This window comes from Pleurodeles waltl, chromosome 7, assembly GCF_031143425.1.
Source record: "Pleurodeles waltl isolate 20211129_DDA chromosome 7, aPleWal1.hap1.20221129, whole genome shotgun sequence".
Lineage (NCBI taxonomy): Eukaryota > Metazoa > Chordata > Amphibia > Caudata > Salamandridae > Pleurodeles > Pleurodeles waltl.
In genome coordinates, this window is record NC_090446.1 from 299,604,737 (window position 1) to 299,624,669 (window position 19,933).

Here is a 19,933-nt window from a genome sequence, read left to right on the forward strand (position 1 = left end):
ATTATCGGGCATTATTTAGATCGAATATTGAGCGGAGAGTAAATGTTTAGAAGTTAATTGTGTTTTGGCAATGTAGGAAAACTTGTACTTCAGTAGCCTGCATTGGATCCACGAAGGACCACATTAGTAGTGGAGTTTGACCTTTCCACTAACCTGGCACTAAAGTTTCTGGACCAACTGGAATGTGCACCCGGCCCTAGTGTTGAAACAACATATTGGTGACCACTTCCTACTGCAGTATGGTGAATCACCAAATGGTTTGAAAATGCAGGGCTGTCAAGATAGGTAACCAAGGGAGCTCTCAAACAGATCCAGAGTCATAGAAAGCAGGGTGCAGTGTATGAATGAAGGCTAATCTGCAACCCATTTGACGGTCATTGCCCATACCCACATTCAAAGGTAGCTTAGTCACCATCCCTGCAGCACATGACGATGGATGAACAAAGGCAGCCAACAGCAGTTGTAATCCCATTATGCCAACTTTCTTGCATTGGTACTCTCCTAAAATCCAGGAGGCACAGTAGAGGTCACATGCACCAGGTGGAGGTGCAGGAGGAAGCAACCATAGAAAGTATCCCAACTCGCAACTACAGCAGCAGACTATTTATCGGAAACCAGGGAGCAACTGTGGAACGGAGGGGTGCAGGAAGTGTTCCCTGACCCCAGGGAAAGCATAGACCAGGAAGACATAAGAATAAAGAACAATGGAGCAGTAGACTAAGGGGACAGCTGTGGTGGGTTCCTTGCTTAATTATCACAAGGCAGTCGGCGAGGATTTAGCCACGGAAGTGTTGCAGGGCGAGAGTCCTCGAGAGTGAAGCTGGCCGCGGAGAAAGTCCTATCTTTAAAGAGACGCTGCAGAGATTGCCCATAGTAGCTAAAGCTAGATCAGCATTACACTTTAACTTATACTGCATGTTGTGACGTGTGTAGGGCCCATTGCATTATGCACATTGGCGTGTTGCAGGAGTTGGACAAGGCTGTTGAACAGTGGCCTGATCTACACTTTACTAATGCCATGTGATGTGTTGGGTTCCACCCTTTTCCCCTATCCATTGTACCTTGAGACATGATGCCACTACCCCCAGTTGTACTTACCAGACAAAGCAGGTGGGTAAATGGGCCTATTGCGAATAAACGTACCTGCTCTGCTATGGAAGACAGATGCAATTGCACCCTTCAACTCACAGAAGTAGTAGGCTCTGCTTGTGAAGTGAGCGACTGCTCGGTTCACTAGTTTCATGTGTTTTTGTGCCCTGTTTGCCAATTCACTCGCATTACTCAAGCTTGTTAGAACAGACACCGGGCTGCAAACTCCGAGAGAGGAATTTGCAGTTTGTTTTGTAGTCAAGATACCGAGGTGACAAAACCTTTGGGGTTTCTATAAGAGAAGCAGTAAATGAGCCCGAATCCTTGTGACAAATTTGAAATTCTCCTCAAATCTTTGTATATCTGATACTTTGCATCTCGGCAATGGAGATGCATTGATAATGGGTTTAGGGAAGCATTTGTTGAAGGGTACTTCTGAGAGAGGTTAAAAACCTCCTCTTTATTTGGTTTCCATTTCACTAGCTTGTCTCAAGTGCATCACTCAAAGCGCTGCTTCGGATGTTGTCAAGATTTTCCACAAGTATTTTAGCATCCCACGTTCATCGTTCTTTGCAATATGTTGGTAGGTACATACCTGGCCAAGTGTGGGAGGCCACTTCGTCAGTGGAGGGTTGTAAAGCAGAGCCAGAAGGTGCCAATCATTTAAGTTGGGCTATCTTGGGCAAAACGATTGTCATGGGAAACCTCATGCTCTCGAGGTTGACTCAGAAGGTCCACCGGGTGTTCTGTCTTGATGATGATCACATTTTTGGGTTATTTAAAGTTGTATGCTTTTAGGAGTCCTGCCAGTTAAGAACATTCAGATTAGGCTACTATCGTCACCAGGGCTTTATAAAGACTTTCCCATCAGTTTTAGGCTGGGTGTGAGCGGGCATGAGCTGGGCATGTGGTACATGTTTCCATCAGTCACTTGTGGGATCTGGAGATGCCTTTCCATTTAGCACGTTGTTTACTTCTTTTACTTGTGTGGTGGGAAGACAAAACTGGAAAAAGGCCCAAGGCCAGCATGTATGATAACAATGACATGTTTAATCATGATGTCCATGCTTCTCTTATGCACATCACTTTGTATGTTTAAACAAAACATTTATTTGGTTTTGCTCGTAGAGGTCTGTAATGAGAGACATTGACGGTCCACCAGTTGTGAGGCGTTGTCTGTGCACCAGTTGTGAGGCATTATCGGTCCACCGGTCGTGAGGCTGTGTCGGTCCACCGGTCGTGAGGTGGTGTTAGTCCATCGATCATGAGGCGGTGCCGGTCCATCGATCGTGAGGGGGGAATCTGATTCCTTGTCAGTGTTACTTATTGCACAGTAACAAACCCGCTGGAGAGCTCTTCTAGGGCCTACATTCCGGTTACCAAGCCTTGCAAATGACCCAGATCCAATCATAGCGAACACCAGTCATTCCAGGCAGCATGGGAAGAAGAGTACTAATTTGTTGAATGGCCAAAGGAGAAAGCCACCTGTTTGCTTTGCAAAGAGAAAGTTAATGTTCTTAAAAGGTATAACCTAGAGCGGCACTACAAAACTCGCCACGCAGGATCTACTGAGAACTTCCCATTGCACTCAAAACTGCATTTGGCAATAGTGCCAGGGTTAAAGCAATCACTTCTTTCCCAGCAGAAGCTCTTTGTTTCTCAGATGAAGGAATCTGAGGCTGTTAAAGAAGTATCATTCAAAATATGCTACTTGCTTGCCAAACATAAGAAGCCCATTCACTGAGGCAGAACTGGTAACAAAATGTTTCCTTTCAGTAGCTGAAATTTTGTTTGAGAACTGTAGCAATAAATCCAGTATTTTAAAAGAAATTGGCGTATTACAGTTATTGGATTCTGCATTTGCACACAGAATAGAGGCAATGGGTGAAAACGTCCAGGAGCAGGTAATCAAAGCAGTCACGGAGTCACCATTCTTAAGTTTTGCCATGGATGAGCCCACAGATATAGGTGATGTAGCCCAGTTATTAGTTTGGGTGAGGTACTTGGACAAATCACTTCATCCCAAAGAAGAGCTCCTATGCCTTCTACCACTGCAATGGCACGCACGTGGAGAAGATATACTGGATAGCATTTGCAACTACTTTGAAACACCTCACATATGATTGGACATTCTAGTCAGCATCACAACAGATTGAGCTCCTGCAATGGTAGGCCATGACGAGAGGCTTTATATCGCTGCTTGAGAAGAAGTTCACTGGACAAACTGTGATAGATTACCACTGCATTATTCATCAAGAGGTTTTATGTGGAAAATTGAAGCTGAAGCACAGAGAACTGGATAACATCCTAAAACGTGCATTGAAAATTGTTTTTAAAAAAACTGTGCTAAAGCCCTGAACCATAGACTTTTTAAAGCTGTGCTGCAGGATTCTGAAGCTGAATATAAAGACCTCTTGATGCACACTGAAGTGTGATGGCTAAGCAAAGGAAACATACTGGAGCAGTTCGTTGCTTTGCTTCCTGAAATTGAACACTTTGTAAACAATAGGGGTCAATCATTCCCAGAACTAAAGGATGTGAAATGGCTTATAATGCTCCATTTTCTTTCAGATCTATTTGCACACTTCAAAGCTCTGAATTTGATGCTGCAAGGCAAACAACAGCTTGTGTCCCCCGTGATGAATAGTAGTTACTAATTTGAAAGTAAGCTTGTGCTATTCAAAGAACAACTGAATGTTGCTGCCTTCACCCACTTCCCAAAACTGTCATCTGTGACTCTTGAGGTTGCCGAGTGCACTAGAAATGCTGCAAATGCTAAACCTTGGTGCATGTCTTGAGGAAATTTCTGGGGAGATCAAACAGTGCTTTTCTCAATTCCGAGCCCTCACCCCTCTGTTCGGGTTGGTTGGAAACCCCTGGATGGTGAGTGAACGAAACCTTGATGTTGTTGAACGTATTGGCATGAATAGGGCACAAAACACAAATGGAGCTGATAGTTATGTAGCACAGTTCAGCTCTGAGCATCTTTCATGGGGCAGGCACCAGAATTGTGGAACATTGTGCCTTCTGACAAATTTTCTGTTCTTTTTACAGTGGCCCAGAAAGTAATTTGCATGTTTGGGTCAACATATGTTTGTGAAAATTCATTTTCCACAATGGGACAGACTTACATCTCGATCAGCTCTTAAGACTTGCTGTTTCAGAAATAGTACCAGATTACAGGACACTAATAGGTGATATGAAGTGCAAAATACGTTCTTAGTATATCTTTCTTTGACATACCTGTTTTCTGGACTCAATTAAACCTGTGCTGAATATCCAGTTAACTAGAATTATAATGCAATGCCTCTTAAAATTGGTATTGTCTTATAATAAAAATGTATTACCAAAATGGCCTCCTTGTAGCTTAGTAGCTATAGCTGGCTTTGAAATACAGCATTGTCTAGTAATGTTTCTGTTTTTAAAAGGGGTGGGTTTTTTTTTTTTTACCCCTGTAGCTCCACCCCTGACCCCACCCCCAAATCCACCCCCACCCTCAGGCCCATCGGGAAAAAAGTTTGTGAGAACCCATGCTCTAGAATTTCAAAGAGAAGTGCGAGCTGGCCCTGAGAGTGAGTGCTTCAAAACTCATGGGGTTTCTCGCAGGGGGACAGCACAGCTCTCTCGAATCCCCAAAAGTATGGACAAAAGGCGCCTGTAAAAGGAATGATGACTGACAACGGACGGGACACCCAAATCACGGACGGTCTGTGAAATTTACGCACGTGTGGTCACCCTAGCATGCGAGTGTTAGGTTTTTTTCATTTTAGGTTTGTAGCGTATCAGAAGATTAGTACTAACGAGGGAGACTTGTCAAGACCAACTTTTTATAGAACCTTCAGCTAAAAGGTTTAAAAAGCACTAGGTGAACATTGTCAGCGCAGACATCTTTTGAGCGTTTCCAGATTCATTTCTTTGCATAAACTAGCACGTTGTTCCTGGGGTCAGAGCTATCAAGTGCCAAAATAATATTCAGAGTAGATGTCTTGTTGGTACATACTGCACTGACCAGGCAGTCATGGTAGACCTATGAATGTGAGCAGTGAGGGTTGAGAGAGAGTGTTGAGTGACAGAGTTTAAACGGTCTATCGGGGTCAGAAGACACAAAAGGGACGAGAGCCTGAAACTAAGGCAGAGGGATTTTCATAAATCAGGCTACTGGATGTTGCTGAGTATGTAGGTGTAAATAGAATTATGATATGAGGGGTTAGAGTAGTCACCTGTAACCTGAGAGATGGTTGTAATTCTGGTTTTCTTTTTTTTTTTTTTTTTATGCAGCCGTACTCCCAATCGTCCATCTTCCCCGAAAAGTGACTCTGAGCTGGAGATCAAAGCCCCAGACCTTTCACCTAGAGGAGCGGAGTCTCATATGCAGTGGAATTGGGGGCGACTTCCACAGGTGAGAGTGGTGGTCGGGGCCTGTAACTTCAGGTTTTTGCAGGCTGACAATATTTATCTGGGCGTTAAATGCAAGTTTGTGCCTAAAACGGCATTAGGTGCCCCACCGTTATTAGTGGATGCAGAGAAGCGTTTAATAAATGTGTCGACAAAGGTCCACAATTACAAAATAAATTAACGTGTTATCCAGGGCACGAGTCGAGGGTAGATGGCGGCTGTCTACTTTTTTCACAGGGTGGACGCCGTTTACCCTGCCAAGAGGTTGGGCCCCACAAAAATATGCAAAGAGTGCCCCGGTGTAATTTTTAGACACCGGGACACATTCAGCACTGCCTGCTTGTTGTCTCCCTTTGTTACGAGCATCAACTTTCAGGTGGGGAGGGGGCTTATCGGATTCCAGCTAAGCCTGTAACAAAGGCCAAAGTTAAGGAGCATCAGGCCTTGGTTTGTTGGAGTATCCTGTCTGGAAGCTATCTGGAGCCTCACACCTAACTGCAAGGGAGGGGAAACACACACACAGCATATCACTTCACAGGTAGTTAAGAGAGGAACTTTGTTCAGTAAGTGTATTTAAGACTAACTCCTGCATTTCGCCCACTCCAGAATCATTGCATTTATAAATCATATGTTTTTGTTGTGGCATGCATGCAAAACAAAACGATGTGGCACTGTTTATCAGTGGAATAAAATGGCTGCATTTATTGAATTACAAAATGGGTAGCTGCCTGTGAAATATTACATTTCTCAACCTTTGGTTCAGCGACCATTCAATTTTACAAATTGTGTTTCACTAATCAATCATATTTGTGTGACTATCATTGACGGGTCGGCCTTCAAGTCCCGGCCTCTGTTTGTTATGTCTGTTCTCGCCTTTGGTTTTGTAGGCAGTCCCATGTCTTTGTTTCTTGGAGGGGCTTACTCCATCTGTTCATTTTACCATTTCTCTCTAAGGGGGTAGCATTGAGTTCTTGGATTAGGCCCAACTCGCTACCTGTCGTGTACCTGTGCCCTGCCATTCGACCTGGCGGATCTGGGCTGCGAGTGCCGTGCTCCGCTTACTCCCCTTGATTGGCCTCCCTTCACCCTGCCGTGAGGCATCCCCAGATGAGTGGCCTTTCTATGCACACCGCCTTACTAGGTGTGCTTACAGTCCATTTTGGTAAAACTTTCCTTAATTACCGCTTGCCCCTCCTGCTTTGACTGGTATTGCGACTGGATGCTTTTATCGTTGGGGTGGAAGGGTGGTGTTTTCCTCCTTCCTTTGTAGCAGTGCGTCGCCGTGGGTCATCTGTTTGCCCACCTGGCCGACCTTGCGCTTTTTATCTTTTTTCCCCACATGCCACTGCCACCTCCGGGTGGTGGGGGGGCCCTTCTTTGCTGGGGGGGTCATTGGAGGGTTTGAAAAACTCAGTACCCCCATTGGCCCGGTTTTCGCCCCCTCATCCTTGCCCCGATGGTACTGGGGGGGGAGAAAGCGGGGGTCAAAACCGGCCTAACCGGTTCTTATGGGTCTAAGCGGCCGTTATGGCGCCGGCCCTACGAGCCTCTTGCGGGGGCGGCCTTTGCTCTAACTCCCGCATTTCGCCCACTCCAGAATCATTGAATTTATAAATCATATGTTTTCGTTGTGGCATGCATGCAAAACAAAACGATGTGGCACTGTTTATCAGTGGAATAAAATGGCCGCATTTATTGAATTACAAAATGGGTAGCTGCCAGTGAAATATTACATTTCTCAACCTTTGGTTCAGCGAGTATTCAATTTTAAAATTGCGTTTCACTAATCAATCATATTTGTGTGACTAGCATTGACGGGTCGGCCTTCAAGTCGCGGCCTCCGTTTGTTATGTCTGTTCTCGCCTTTGGTTTTGGAGGCAGTCCCATGTCTTTGTTTCTTGGAGGGGCTTCCTCCATCTGTTCGTTTTACCATTTCTCTCTAAGGGGGTAGCATCGAGTTCTTGGATTAGGCCCAACTCGCTACCTGTCGTGTACCTGTGCCCTGCCATTCGACCTGGCGGGTCTGGGCTGCGAGTGCCGTACGTCGCTTACTCCCCTTGGTTGGCCTCCCTTCACCCTCCCATGAGGCATTCCCAGGTGAGTGGCCTTCCTATGCACATCGCCTTACTAGGTGTGCTTACAGTCCATTTTGGTAAAACTTTCCTTAATTACCGCCATGCTGCTTGAGAGGCTTACGTCTCCGGGCAGCTCCTCACACCACAAGATTTCTTCTCCCCCCTTTTTTTTTAATCTTATCACATTACCGTCGCCAGGTTGGACCAGAATATGCTCATCCCTTCCTCTGATAGACGTACTCCATCTGATGCATATAGTTCTGGCTGCCTTGGGTGTATCAAGCCCCGGCGTACGCTCTCCAGCCCGTTCGCCTTGCAGTACTTGGTTACTGCGATGTTAATTTTTCGTCTGGAGTTGTCAATTGCTTTGTTTGATGTGGCCCCCCGCCACACCATTCTGGGGATGATTTCTGACCAGACGATAGTGGCGTTCCCGCATCATCCTCTCATTAGTACCAATGATTGCCTGACTTCGCTCAGGAGGACCTTTCGTCCGACTGTGGTTAGATCGTTGCCACCCACGTGGATGATTATCATGTCAGGGGGTCTTAGCGCTGTTTTCCATAAGCTAATCATTGTCTGTTCAAGCTGTGCCCATTTCATGCCTGGGAAACCCCACCATTTGATTGACTTCGTGGATCGTTTTACCTCTCTAGTCCAGATGTTTTTCCTCCACCATGCTTGCAGTCTGGATACGAAAGAGTGCCCGATCACCCATATAGTCCTGGGTGGAGCCCCTGTCAACGTAATCACAAACAACAGCCTTACATAAAGTGTGTGCGTATGTACTTTTTGTATGCGTTGGACCGCCACCTGCCTACGGTTTTGATGGTGCCTTCGTCCAGGCCTGAGACTGCAGCTGTTGTGGCATCGCCTATGCGAAAAGAGTGGGAGCTGAAATCTGTTGGGGCCAGGCCTCCTTCCTTCAGTGTTTTGCTCAGCACTGCTTTGAACTGGTATTTGCTTAAATGCTCCCCATTATGGTGCCTGAAAAGTGGGCCTGGCAACCCTGTGCGCACAGCTAAATAGTCCCTCAGAATGCAGACCGGGCAGTACTTTGCTTGGCTTATGCATTTTATTACCACCCGAGAGCCCTTTCCCTGCTGATCCGTTTTTGACCGCCTTAGTAAGAGTCGTACCTTGTCCTGTACTAAACTGCAATCGATTGCTTGGAGGCAGTTGTCGTCTCCCGACAGTTTTGCTGATGCGACCAACTCGCTTAGGCGAAAAGCCCCAAAGAATGCTGTGTCAGATGCTGCTTTGAATAAAAATGACTCAGACTGGTTGGATGTCACCTTTTCTAGAATAAGTAATAGCCTGGTCAACTTGTTGAAGTCTATGGGGTGTCTGTTGTCTGACTTGGGACCCTCGAGCCTTTTCCACCCTTTCATTGCAGTTCGGATGTAATGTGATGCTGTGGGGTCTATCCCAGTCTGTAATTTGGAGTAGTGCGCTATTGCTGCGAGGTGCGCCTATGCCCAGGACATTGTTTTCCCCTGCTGATAAGCCCCCTTGATGAAGTGTTCCACCGCCGCTCTGGTTGCGACCGGGTCACTGAGGGATTCTAGCCCTCCTATTTCCATGAGAGTTCTGGCGTATTTGGCGTACCTTCTGTGTGTCTCAGGGTTGAGTGCGTTATGCACTAGTACTGACAAGTCGGCTCTGCCAGTTCCCATAGGGTTTCTGGATAGGGTGTCATCTCTGGGGTTGCCTCCGGGGCTAGCTTCCTGAATCTGTCCATCTGGAAAGGACAGAGAGCGTCTGCTCGTGAGTTTTTCACTCCTTGGACATGTCTCGCCCTGATGTCCAGGTTGCCCCTGAGCTGAAGGATCACTAGGTGTCTCAGGAGTCTTAATGTATCTTGGCAAGAAGCGGACCCTTTGTTGAAGGCCATGACCACGCCTAGGTTGTCTGACCAGAATGTTATCTTCATGTTTTGCAACTGGCCCCTCCATACTGTCATGGCTACCACTATGGGGAATAGTTCTAGAAATGTGATGTTTCTGGTGATGCCCAAATTGTACCACCTGATTGGCCATTTGCCATTGCACCAAGCGTTCCCTAATATGGCCCCAAAACCTCAGCCCCCAGCAGCATCAGTATACAGTGCAATCTCCTTCGCTGATAGCCAGACCTCCCGCCAGATTAGTCTGCCGTTGAACTCCGTTAGGAAGGCATCCCACATGGTGAGGTCTCTTTTTACTGCTACGCCTAATCTGACGCAGTGGTGTCTCTCGCAGACCTGATGTAAGTTTTCTTAAACGCCTGGTGAAAACTCTCCCGACTGGGATCACCCTGGTCGCGAAGTTAAGCTTCCCGACCATGCTCTGTAATTCCCTAAGTGTGGCTTTCTGTTTGTCCTGAAATGTTTTGATCTCTTCCCTTAGCTCCCTCACCTTTGCCTCAGGTATCCTTGAGGTTCCCGTGGCTGAGCCTAACTCAATGCCCAGGAAAGGTACGGACGTTGTTGGCCCCACCGTCTTGTCTGCGGCTAACGGGACACCCAAGTCTCTTGTCAGGTGCTGGAAGGAGTTCAGTAGGCTGGCACATTCGCCTGTGCCTGCCTTGCCCACGAATAGGAAATCGTCCAAGTAGTGCATTTTCCCTCCCGACGGGTGTTTCTTATGTAAGGCCCATTCTAGGAAGGTGCTGAACTGTTCGATATACGCGCATGCGATGGAGCAACCCATGGGCATTGCCTTGTCGATGTACACTTGCCTTGTGCTGAAAACCCAGTAGGTAAAAACTGTCTGGGTGTACTGGTAGGAGCCTAAAGGCTGACTCTATGTCTGCTTTTGCCAGTAATGCCCCTCTGCCTGCGGCCTTGATTATGTCAATGGCGTAACCCACCGAGCAGGCGCCTTCTGGGATATTATCATTGACCAATGTCCCTTCTGGGAACGACAGGTGATGTATCAATCTTTATTGGCCAGCCTCTTTCTTGGGTACCACGCCTAATGGGGAGATGATCAGGTCTTTTAGGATTGGGAGGGCTAGGGGGCCTTCAATGCGCCCGAGCCTTAGTCCTTTATTGATTTTTTGGCAAACTACCTGTGGGTGTTCTTTTGCTGATTTCAGGTTCTTTATGGCTCCCCCTACTATCTTTCCTTTCACTGGGATTTTGAAACCTTCTTCGAAACCCTTGACTAATGTTTCTGCATCTTTGCTATTGTTATACTCGTTGGCTAACTTCCTCAGGACTTTGGTATTGATTGGGGAACTGGCCAGTTTCCATGTCCTTTGATATGCCACTTGAGTTGTTGTCCGCTTGGGACTATTGTTTCTTTCTTTTTTCTTTTTTGTCTGCTCTGTGCCTGCTCTTCTTGCATGATGACGCTGGGTGATTCCCCCCCCGCATGATGAGCAGCTGTGTCTAAATTTGCAGCTTTGTCCCCATGTGCACTCATCTGTGTCAAATTTCCAGCATATTGCTTGAGTTCCTTTCTCAACTTACCCTTTACTGTTGTGCCATTGTTTGTACCTATGGTAAGATTTATGTCTCTCGCGCTTTTCCTTGGGCTGTGTGTTGCGAAACGGCTGATCCCCCCCCCCCACACACACACACACCCAGGAGTTGACTTCCCTGGCCACCATCATTTTGTGTATATAACTAGATACATCCTCTTCATATCATTCCATTTCAGGGTGCGCCTGCATTTTTAGCCTGAAACTCTTGTCATACTCTAGCCAAGCATCCCCTGGGAATTGACGGTGTGCCTCATGTATTTTGGATTCATACAACCATAGGTCCGCTGCGCAGCGTGGGAATTTCTCAACTATTACGCAGGCCATTATCCTGAAAGCGCTCAGCCAATTCTCAAAATTTCTCTCTTTCCTGGCCCTTTTCCTCTCTCTCCTGTCCTCCTCCTTTTTGTCACATATGGTAAGGTCTAACCCTTCCACCTGGATTTCTAGTAATGTGAAAATATCAATCAATTATTTTCTCCAAATTCTTTCTTTTACTGCTAGCGGAATGGCTGTAGCTAGCCCAGCTGACCTTGTTGTCATGGCCGGTGGGCCCAAGGATGGTCTCACATAAGACTCTGGGGGTTGCCTGCTGCAATGGGGGGTTCTAGTGCCTTACTTGCTGCCCCTGCTGACGTGACCCATGCTGCTGTGGGATCCCCTATGGAGGTTTGATCTTTCCTGCTAGCATGCCCGACTGGTGGGTCGCTTTTCTCTGCATCAGCAACGCTTAGCCCTGCGCCGCTCCCTCTTAACAACAAAGGTGCAAATCATTCTAAGCATTTCTTAATTATTGCACTGATATGCTCACCCTCAGCTGGTGTTTGTGGCGTGCTGCTCGAAGGTGGCTCCCTGGTGGATGGTGCCTCAGAGGGGCGGCCTGTCCCCCTCGCTTTCTTGGGTGTCTTCTTCGCAGGACCGCCCTCCGTTCTCTGGCGCTTGCCCGCTTTCCGAGGAGGCAGTGGTGACCCCTTGACACTTGCTCCAATCTCCAGGGGGAGGTCACTTGTGTTGGGGATGTCTGTGTTCTGCCTCTCTTCTGCTGTGTCTACCATCTTGGCGCGCAGCCAGTCCTTTCCTCGTTTTACAGCTTCTGCCCTCATTTGTGGGATCATCCTTTCCAGGTCGTCTTGTGGCTCTACCACTTGATCTTCTTCCATACTGGAGCTTTGCCCTGGATTGCTGAATGTCTAAATGCCCCTCTGCTTGGTGCCTGTTGTAGCAAGTCTACTTGGTTAGGGCTTCTGCCCGTGAGCTGTTAGACGAGCTCAGATCTTCGCTAACCAAGCTCACCGTCATCAGGGGCAGGGAAGAAAATTGTGCTCAACCATAAAACTTCCTGGTGCCGAATCGCAGGAAGTTTGGCTGTGGGTGTGATGGGCCGTGCTCACGGGGTCGCATTGCTGGTAGAAATGTAACTCGTGCGGCTTGGGCTGGCTCCGGGCCGCACGGAAGGTTAATTCCCCAACCGCCTGCGAGGTCGCGTCACCCGACTCAGGTGGTCCCCCGTACAGGCGAGGGGTAGAGAGTCGGGACCGGCTTGGGAGCTCCTGGACAAAATGCAACTCGAGCAGCTTGGGCTGGCTCCGGGCCACACAGGAGGTTAAATCCCCAACCACTCAGGTGGTCCCCCGTACAGACGAGGGATAGAGAGTCAGGACCGGCTGTTGTTGCAAGTCCCCCGGACGTGCAGGCTGTTTCCGCTAATGCCTGCGGGGTCGCGTCACCCGTGTTGCGTGGTCCTCCTTTGCAGGTGGGAGTCTGAATCGGCTCCCGTAAGCTCCTGTGTGGTTTTGTTGGTCCCCCGGACTTTCGGGCGCAACTGTTTTGATTGCCCCCTGGATACAGCTGCGACACATCCTCTTCCGGGATCCCCAGGACGCGGTCAAAGATGGGCGCGCTGCTCCGCGTTGGATGGGGTTTGTGGAATATCGCGGGTACGTGGGGGCTTCGTCGAGCAAGTGCCCTTTTGCTGGGCTGGAAAGGTGATCCGTCCCGGGGAAGGACGGACCGAAGCGTGCCACTTCTTTGTCGAATGCAGTCTGGTCAGAAGAAGGCCGCAGTTCAGGCAGCAGGGTCGCAACGCCCGATCGGGCAGTCCCCTGTTCGATGCCTGGAAGGTGCCCGATAACAGCGTTTGCAAGGGGTGGGCATGTGCCGGAAGCAGGGTCGCGTCGCCTGATCAGGCGGTCCCCTGTCTAGTGGCGAAGATCGGGAGAGCTAGTCCTGCGCTTCGGCAAGGTTGCGTCTGGTCTTGGGCGTGGGGGTGGTTTGTTGTTTTCCTCCTTCCTTTGTAGCAGCGCGTCGCCGTGGGTCATCTGTTTGCCCACCTGGCTGACCTTGCACTTTTTATCTGTTTCCCCACTTGCCACTGCCACCTCTGGGGTGGTGGGGGGGGGGGGCCTTCTTTGTTGGGGAGTCATTGGAGGGTTTGAAAAACTCAGTACCCCCATTGGCCCGGTTTTCACGCCCCCATCCTTGCCCCGCTGGTCCTGGGGGGGAGGAGAAAGCGGGGGGTCAAAACCGGCCTAACCGGTTCTTATGGGTCTAAGTGGCCGTTATGGCGCCGGCCCTACGAGCCCCCTGCGGGGGTGGCCTTTGCTCATATGCATGCACTGTAAGAATTTCTGTTGTGTTGGTTCTGCCCTAGTATTTATACAAATAGCAATTTAAATGGCAGTATTTTGTTTTATATCTTTTATAGCGCTGTAGGGCTACTCACCCCAGAGCAGGGTGTCTAAGCATTTTACATCACAGATGATTTACTGGTCATACAAAGATCTCTGCAGCAGGTGTCTTAACCCCATAAAATACTTTAAAATGCAGACTTTGCAACCAACAGATTGGTGAGGTCATAGGCCTTGATGCCACTTCCTGTAATGCAGTGTGCGATGTCACACACCATGATGTCACTTGCATACTGCTTACCTGGTTAGTCACCCCACTTTTTTTGAGGACCAGTGCACTGGTATTAGTACAAATAATTCTAGGAGATTTAAGCCCTGGGATATCAGAAGGTATACAAGAATTTGTTCAGAAATTAATATTTTTGATATTCATACAGTTATACTGCCACCCAGAGGATGATCGTCAAAATACAACATTCCACAAATGATGGATAAGAGCACCACCAAACGCAGCCATTGAATTATTTGTTCTTTCTTCAGTGCATGACAAAGTGCCCCACCTGCCCTGAGGCTTGGGACATCACTACTTGACTTCCTTAGATGTCCTAACAGTAGTGTAGCTGTTAATGTGATTGGATTTATCAGGGCCGGTCCTATGATTTGTGCGACCCGAGAGGAATATGTAAGTCCCCCGTAAGATGCAAGTAACATCACAGAAAGTAACGTCAACTGACCATTAGTTTACTGGCATTGTAGAAGCAGCTTTGTGAAAAGCTGCTTACCGTCCAGGATACAATGAGTTTCGTTCATGCAGGGGCAGGGCTTTTTTCACACCTAAGGATGCTACAAGTACCCATCTAATTGCTGTTCTCATGCAGATGCAGCCATTAGATTTCTGAAGACCTTTGAACGCCTGGGCCTCGCAGCTCTGCACCATGCTGCTACCTGGACCTAGCACCCATGATCTTTTAAAAAGTGCAACACCAGTGCGAGGACTCGTGGAAGTGAGCAGACGGCCCTGGGCAGCTGCCCACACTGTCCATGCCTAGTGCCAGCCACAGGATTTATATAGAGCTAGCTGCTCATGAAGAGGTGAAGGAGCTAGGTACTTTTGTGAGAGCATCAATTTCTCGACTTCCTCGACCCCTTGTGCTTTTCCATGGCAACTGATTTCAGCCAGCTCTTTACAGGGGGATGAAAGAAAATGGGGGGACGTTAAAAGGTATGTGGCTAATGTAATTAAGGGCGAGGCTTAAAACAAGTAAAATAAAAATCTGTGCTTAGCATAGTGTTCCTCCCAACTGGTATTTTGCTGCTTCTTTCTAGCATTGCTTCCAGATATATAATACAGCAAGTAACATTACACCTACAACAAGCCAGAACTAATGGCTTTGTTGTATAAAATATTGAAAATGCTTCTGTTCTGAAATGATGGGACCATGTAGTAACAATAACAAGCCTCTTTGAAGTTACATCAGAGGCAGCGCATGGTGGAAATGCTGTAGAGTTACAAGTTTTTTTTTTCACCCTTAGGGCAAAAATAGAGAGCCCGCTATAGACCTGTCTTGGCATCTGCTTTTTAGAACTAGGACCCGGCCCAGTTAAAGCTCAGATTTTAGCTATACAGGTGGACACACCAGGTTCTCCAATGACAACTCTTGTCTAAACTCTTTTAAAAACAAGCGAAGTGCCCACAGCACTAAACACTCTGTGATCAACCACTTCTAAAACAAGCATTGTCTAAGTTAAACGGTCCTGCAGTGGCTGTCAGCCTTTTTATTTTGTTACGTTATTGCTTTCCCAAAACTTCATCGCTGGGTAAGCTGCTGGCTCTCACCAGTGTTGAAAAATATGCCTAAAAGCAAATAGAAGTTCCTGGTCAGAAAAAGCACACACTTCTAGAGTAGCCTTTTTGCATTAAGGGAACTGCTTTGTGTGTGGATGTGTTTCTTGTGAAAGTGCAGAATGCTATCACTCACAGGGAAGTTAGCCAGTGGCTGAAGTGGGCCGACCCCATGCCCATCATTCTGTATGCTGTAGATAGTGGAAGAAAAACGTGACTGACTGAAGGAACAGCAGACCAATAGAAGAAGAGGGCTGGCGTAAAGCCCCTTTAAATAAGAATATTATATATATAATTTTATTAAAATCAAAAGGTCTTGACTACAGCCAGACCTAAAAAAACAGCATTTTGCCAACAGACTGTAACGGCTACCACTTGGTAGCAAGCTCCAGTGGTTGCCAAAAATCCTGGTGAAAATAGGCTGTGCCCAACTCCAGCCCAACCAAGAAGCAAGCCACATCTTGGACACAAACCAGTCCAATTTTCATCCCAGACTCAGGAATAAAATGGTACTAGTTAATGTCTGAAATGACCTTGAAAGGAGCAAGGAAATGCTTCCCTCTTAACGTGACCTGCATTGCTGTAATGCAGAGACTAGAACTTTCAATTGAAAAGTGATATCTGGGCACATCTGGGTGATGTCCTACAATGCTGAAGTCCAATGGTAGAGGAAATCTTTTGAGTGATTGATTGTTTGTTTGATTTGTAGAGTACAGACTACTACTTCACAAAAGAAGTGAAGAAGTGTCTTGGTGCTAATCAAAATAATAGTAACAAGGGAAAATCATTCCTCTTGATCCTCAAGGTACTAGATGAAATTTGTAATAAAAAGCTTTTGAGCTGTTTCCTAAAGACTCCCAGATTAAACGAAGCCAGTTTGTGGGGCATCATCCTTGGCTTGAATTCTAGTGAATGAGACTGGCTCACTTACTTAGAGGGTTTGAGTGGTTCGCTTACACTTACTGTAGTCAGTCTTAATCTCCCACTCGAACTTTGGCCCTCATTATGAACACAGCGTTTTTCACTGCCGTGTTCAGGCCGGCGGTCATTCTACTGACCGCCAGCCCCCTGGGATCCCGCCGGCCGCATAGTAAACATTTTGCTGGGACGGGACATTGCCGGCGGCTCCATGTGCCTCTGTGCAGCGGGTGCAGCTGCACCCATCGCGCAGATCGGGGCAGTGACCTGCGCGATGGGGCACTACACAGGGGCCCCTGCACTGCCCATGCCAAGTGCATGGGCAGTGCAGGGGCCCACAGGGGGGTCTCGGAGCACCCCTTCCGCCAGCCTTTCCCACCAGGGAAAGGCTGGGGGCAGTAGGGCTCATTATCCGCAGGGCAGCATGATGCCTTCCACCGTCAGGATGCCTGTCGGAGGCAGCCTGGCGGTGGGTCACGCTGTTCATTATATGGCGGTTCAGCCCGCCATGCCGGTGGTGGGCTTTTTAGCCGCCGTCGGCATGGCGGGCTGAACCGCCGGGGTTAGAAATGACCCCTGTAGTCTTCAGTCACTTTTACTTACTCTCACTCACTCACTCTCATTGTCTCATGGTGTCTCAACCATTCTCACTCGGACCTACTCAATCCCACTTATTCCAACTCATTTTGATTGATTCAATCTCACTCTGACTCACTTATCCTCATTTAGTTTCACTCAGTCTCACTCTGACTCACTCAGTCTCACTCTTTCCCACCTAGTTTCCCTGAGTCTCCCCATTACTTACTCGTTCTCCACGGTTCACTCAGTCACACTCACTCAGTTTCACTGTGACTCGGTCGTAATCAATCAGTTCCACTCATTCTCATTAAGTCTCACTAACACAATGTTACTCTGACTCACTCTGTCTCACTGAGACTCCCTCAGTTTCACTCCGTCTCAATCTGACTCACTCATTCCCGCTCAGTCTCCCTCATGCTTACAAAATTTCCCTGGGTCTACTCAGAACTCACTCATTGTGCCCTGATTCACTCAGTCATATTCATTCTGATTCAATCTCGCTGTTAGTCACTCATACTCAGTCTCACTCATTCACACCCAGTCCCACCCAGTTTCACTCAGTCTCACTGTGACTCAGTTTTACTCATTCACAGTCAGCCCCAGTCATTTGCACTTAGTGTCACTCATTCTCACTGAATTGCTCAGTCGTACTGATTCTGATTCACTCTGACTCACTCATACGCACTCAAACTCACTCATTCATACTCATTCTGACTCAGACTCACTTAGACACAATCATTCTCACTCAGTCTGACTCAGTCAGTCTCTCTGACACTGACTCATTGTGTCTCACTCATTCTAAGGCTCATTCAGAATTGAATCAGTCAGTCTCACACAGTAACATACAATTATACTCTCTATTGTTCTCCCTCACTCAATCATTCTCACTTGAACCTACTCCTTACATCTCTCATTGTCCTTACTTTGAATCACTCATTCACTGACACTCACTTTTACTCACATATATGCACATAGACACACAGACATTCTCACATATAAATGCACTGTCTCAAGGACACACACTCTCACACATACAAAGTATGGAAAGCATTTTTCACTTACTTTGCTGTCTATGCAGTCCTATTTGGATTCCTGCTGCTTGTTTCAGCTTTAGTCAATTGAAACTGGAACTTCAAACCTGCGCAGTCGCAGATTCAGGTTTTCAGTCTCTGCTCATTCACCGACACTTTCCTAACTTTGTGACAAGTTGGGAAAGGGTGGGGTGACTGGCTGAGTAACATGTAGCCACGGGCACTGCAGGTCTTAAGCCTGCAAGGCCCGTGGCTAACTTTATCTGCAACGCTTCAATACGTCACAGATTGGGAGGTACTGAGACGTGCCAGGCTTCTGAGGACAGGGCTGGGAGTTCCACCAGCCCTGGATAATCTTTAATTGCAGGTTCAGGCTCATTTGTGCGCCTGCGCCAGATATCAGGCATTCTCTGTAGGAAAGCTGTCTAGGGCCGCTGCTAGACAACATTTTCTTTTTATGCCACGAGTGAATAAAAGATTCTTATTCACTCTTGGTATAACAAAGCAGAGGGGCATAGCCCCGGAGCCCTAAGGCGATGACTACCATTGAATGAAGCATATACAAATGATGCCAGGGAACGACCAACTAATATTGCTTTCTTGAACTTGGGGATTCATACCAGGCATGTGCCCTGGAATCTGAGAGTACGAGAAGGCTGATACTAAGAAAACAGAGGGGCCATGTAGGAGGTCGGCCCACAGTTGTAAATAGGTTTATGTTACAGGCATAGAGATTTGAAGTAGTATCTTTCGATTAAATGGAGCAAGACTAGCTTTACTGTTGCGGTTTGAAGCAGCTACAATCTGGGTCAGAGGTACGTAGGTATTCCAAAAACAGAGTACAGTATGTCAATCCTAGACAGAAAAAGAACTTATATCCAGTCTTTCCTCATCTACAAAATGAAGAAAAGGAAATATTTTCCTAATTATACTGACAATGAAAACCAGTGGGACACCCACATTTAAGACCTAGTACTCTAGTTAACGTAGCCAACCCAGTGACTCAGGCAACCATTCCAGTGTCCATAACCACAATTTCCATTTTATTGCTGCTTAATAAGAGTGAGTTTACACTAATCAGTTTGAAACCTCATGAAGATTCTTCCTGAGGTTTGACTATGACCTTGGAACCCGCAACCAGGCCCATACTGTAGGAAAGTACCCTCATTTTGGCATGGTTAACCCCACTTTTTGCTTGCTATCGGTGTGCTTAGACTGTTTTCACTAGGATCCTGCTAACGAGGATCACCGTGATTGTGCTCTCTCTCCAAATTTGGTTTCCTTGGACCTTTGTGCACTCCACAATTGGCATACCGGTGTCCTCCTTTAAGTCCCTACTATATGGGACTTAGGTACCCAGGGCATTGGGACACCAGGGGTCCTCCATGGGCTGCAGCATGTATTACGCCATCCATGGAAGCCCATGCTGAGGCAGGGGAAGGCAAAACAAAGGATTTCCTGTGTGAGAGCGGGGCTGCTCTTGGAAATAGGTGTTAGAAGACTTGGGAGGAGTAGCCTCCCCAAGCCACCGTTTGATTTGAAGGCCACATTGGGTACCCTTCTGGCATAAACCAGTTTACACCAGTCCAGGCACCCCCAGACCCTGCTCTGGTGCAAAACTGGAAAAAGGAAAGGGGAGTGACCACTCCCCTGTCCATCACCATCCCAGGGGTGGTGCCCAGAGCCCCTTCAGATGGCCACTCGATTCTACTATCTTGAAAGTGAGATGTGCAGAGGCCCCTGGGAGCATCTGAGTGGCCAGGTCAGGCTGGTAACGCCGGTGGCCCCCTCTGATAGGAGGACACCGTGCAGAGTGACCAAACCCCCTTCTAGGGCTATTTTGGGACTCCCTTGCGGGTGGGTTCCCAGATTCGGCATGCAAGACTCCACCAGGACTCCTCTACATCGTCT

At 47.6% G+C, this 19,933-nt stretch overlaps 1 protein-coding gene across 4 annotated transcripts in view; it reads left to right on the plus strand.

Annotated features, from left to right (window-relative positions):
* Positions 1-19,933, plus strand: part of LPIN3 (lipin 3) — a 426,254-nt gene that overhangs the window by 259,435 nt on the left and 146,886 nt on the right. For all 4 annotated transcript variants that reach the window (XM_069243720.1, XM_069243718.1, XM_069243719.1 and 1 more), the window contains exon 6: positions 5,368-5,488. In XM_069243720.1, coding sequence (XP_069099821.1) covers positions 5,368-5,488 — 121 coding nt within the window. The remainder of the gene's footprint in view (positions 1-5,367; positions 5,489-19,933) is intronic.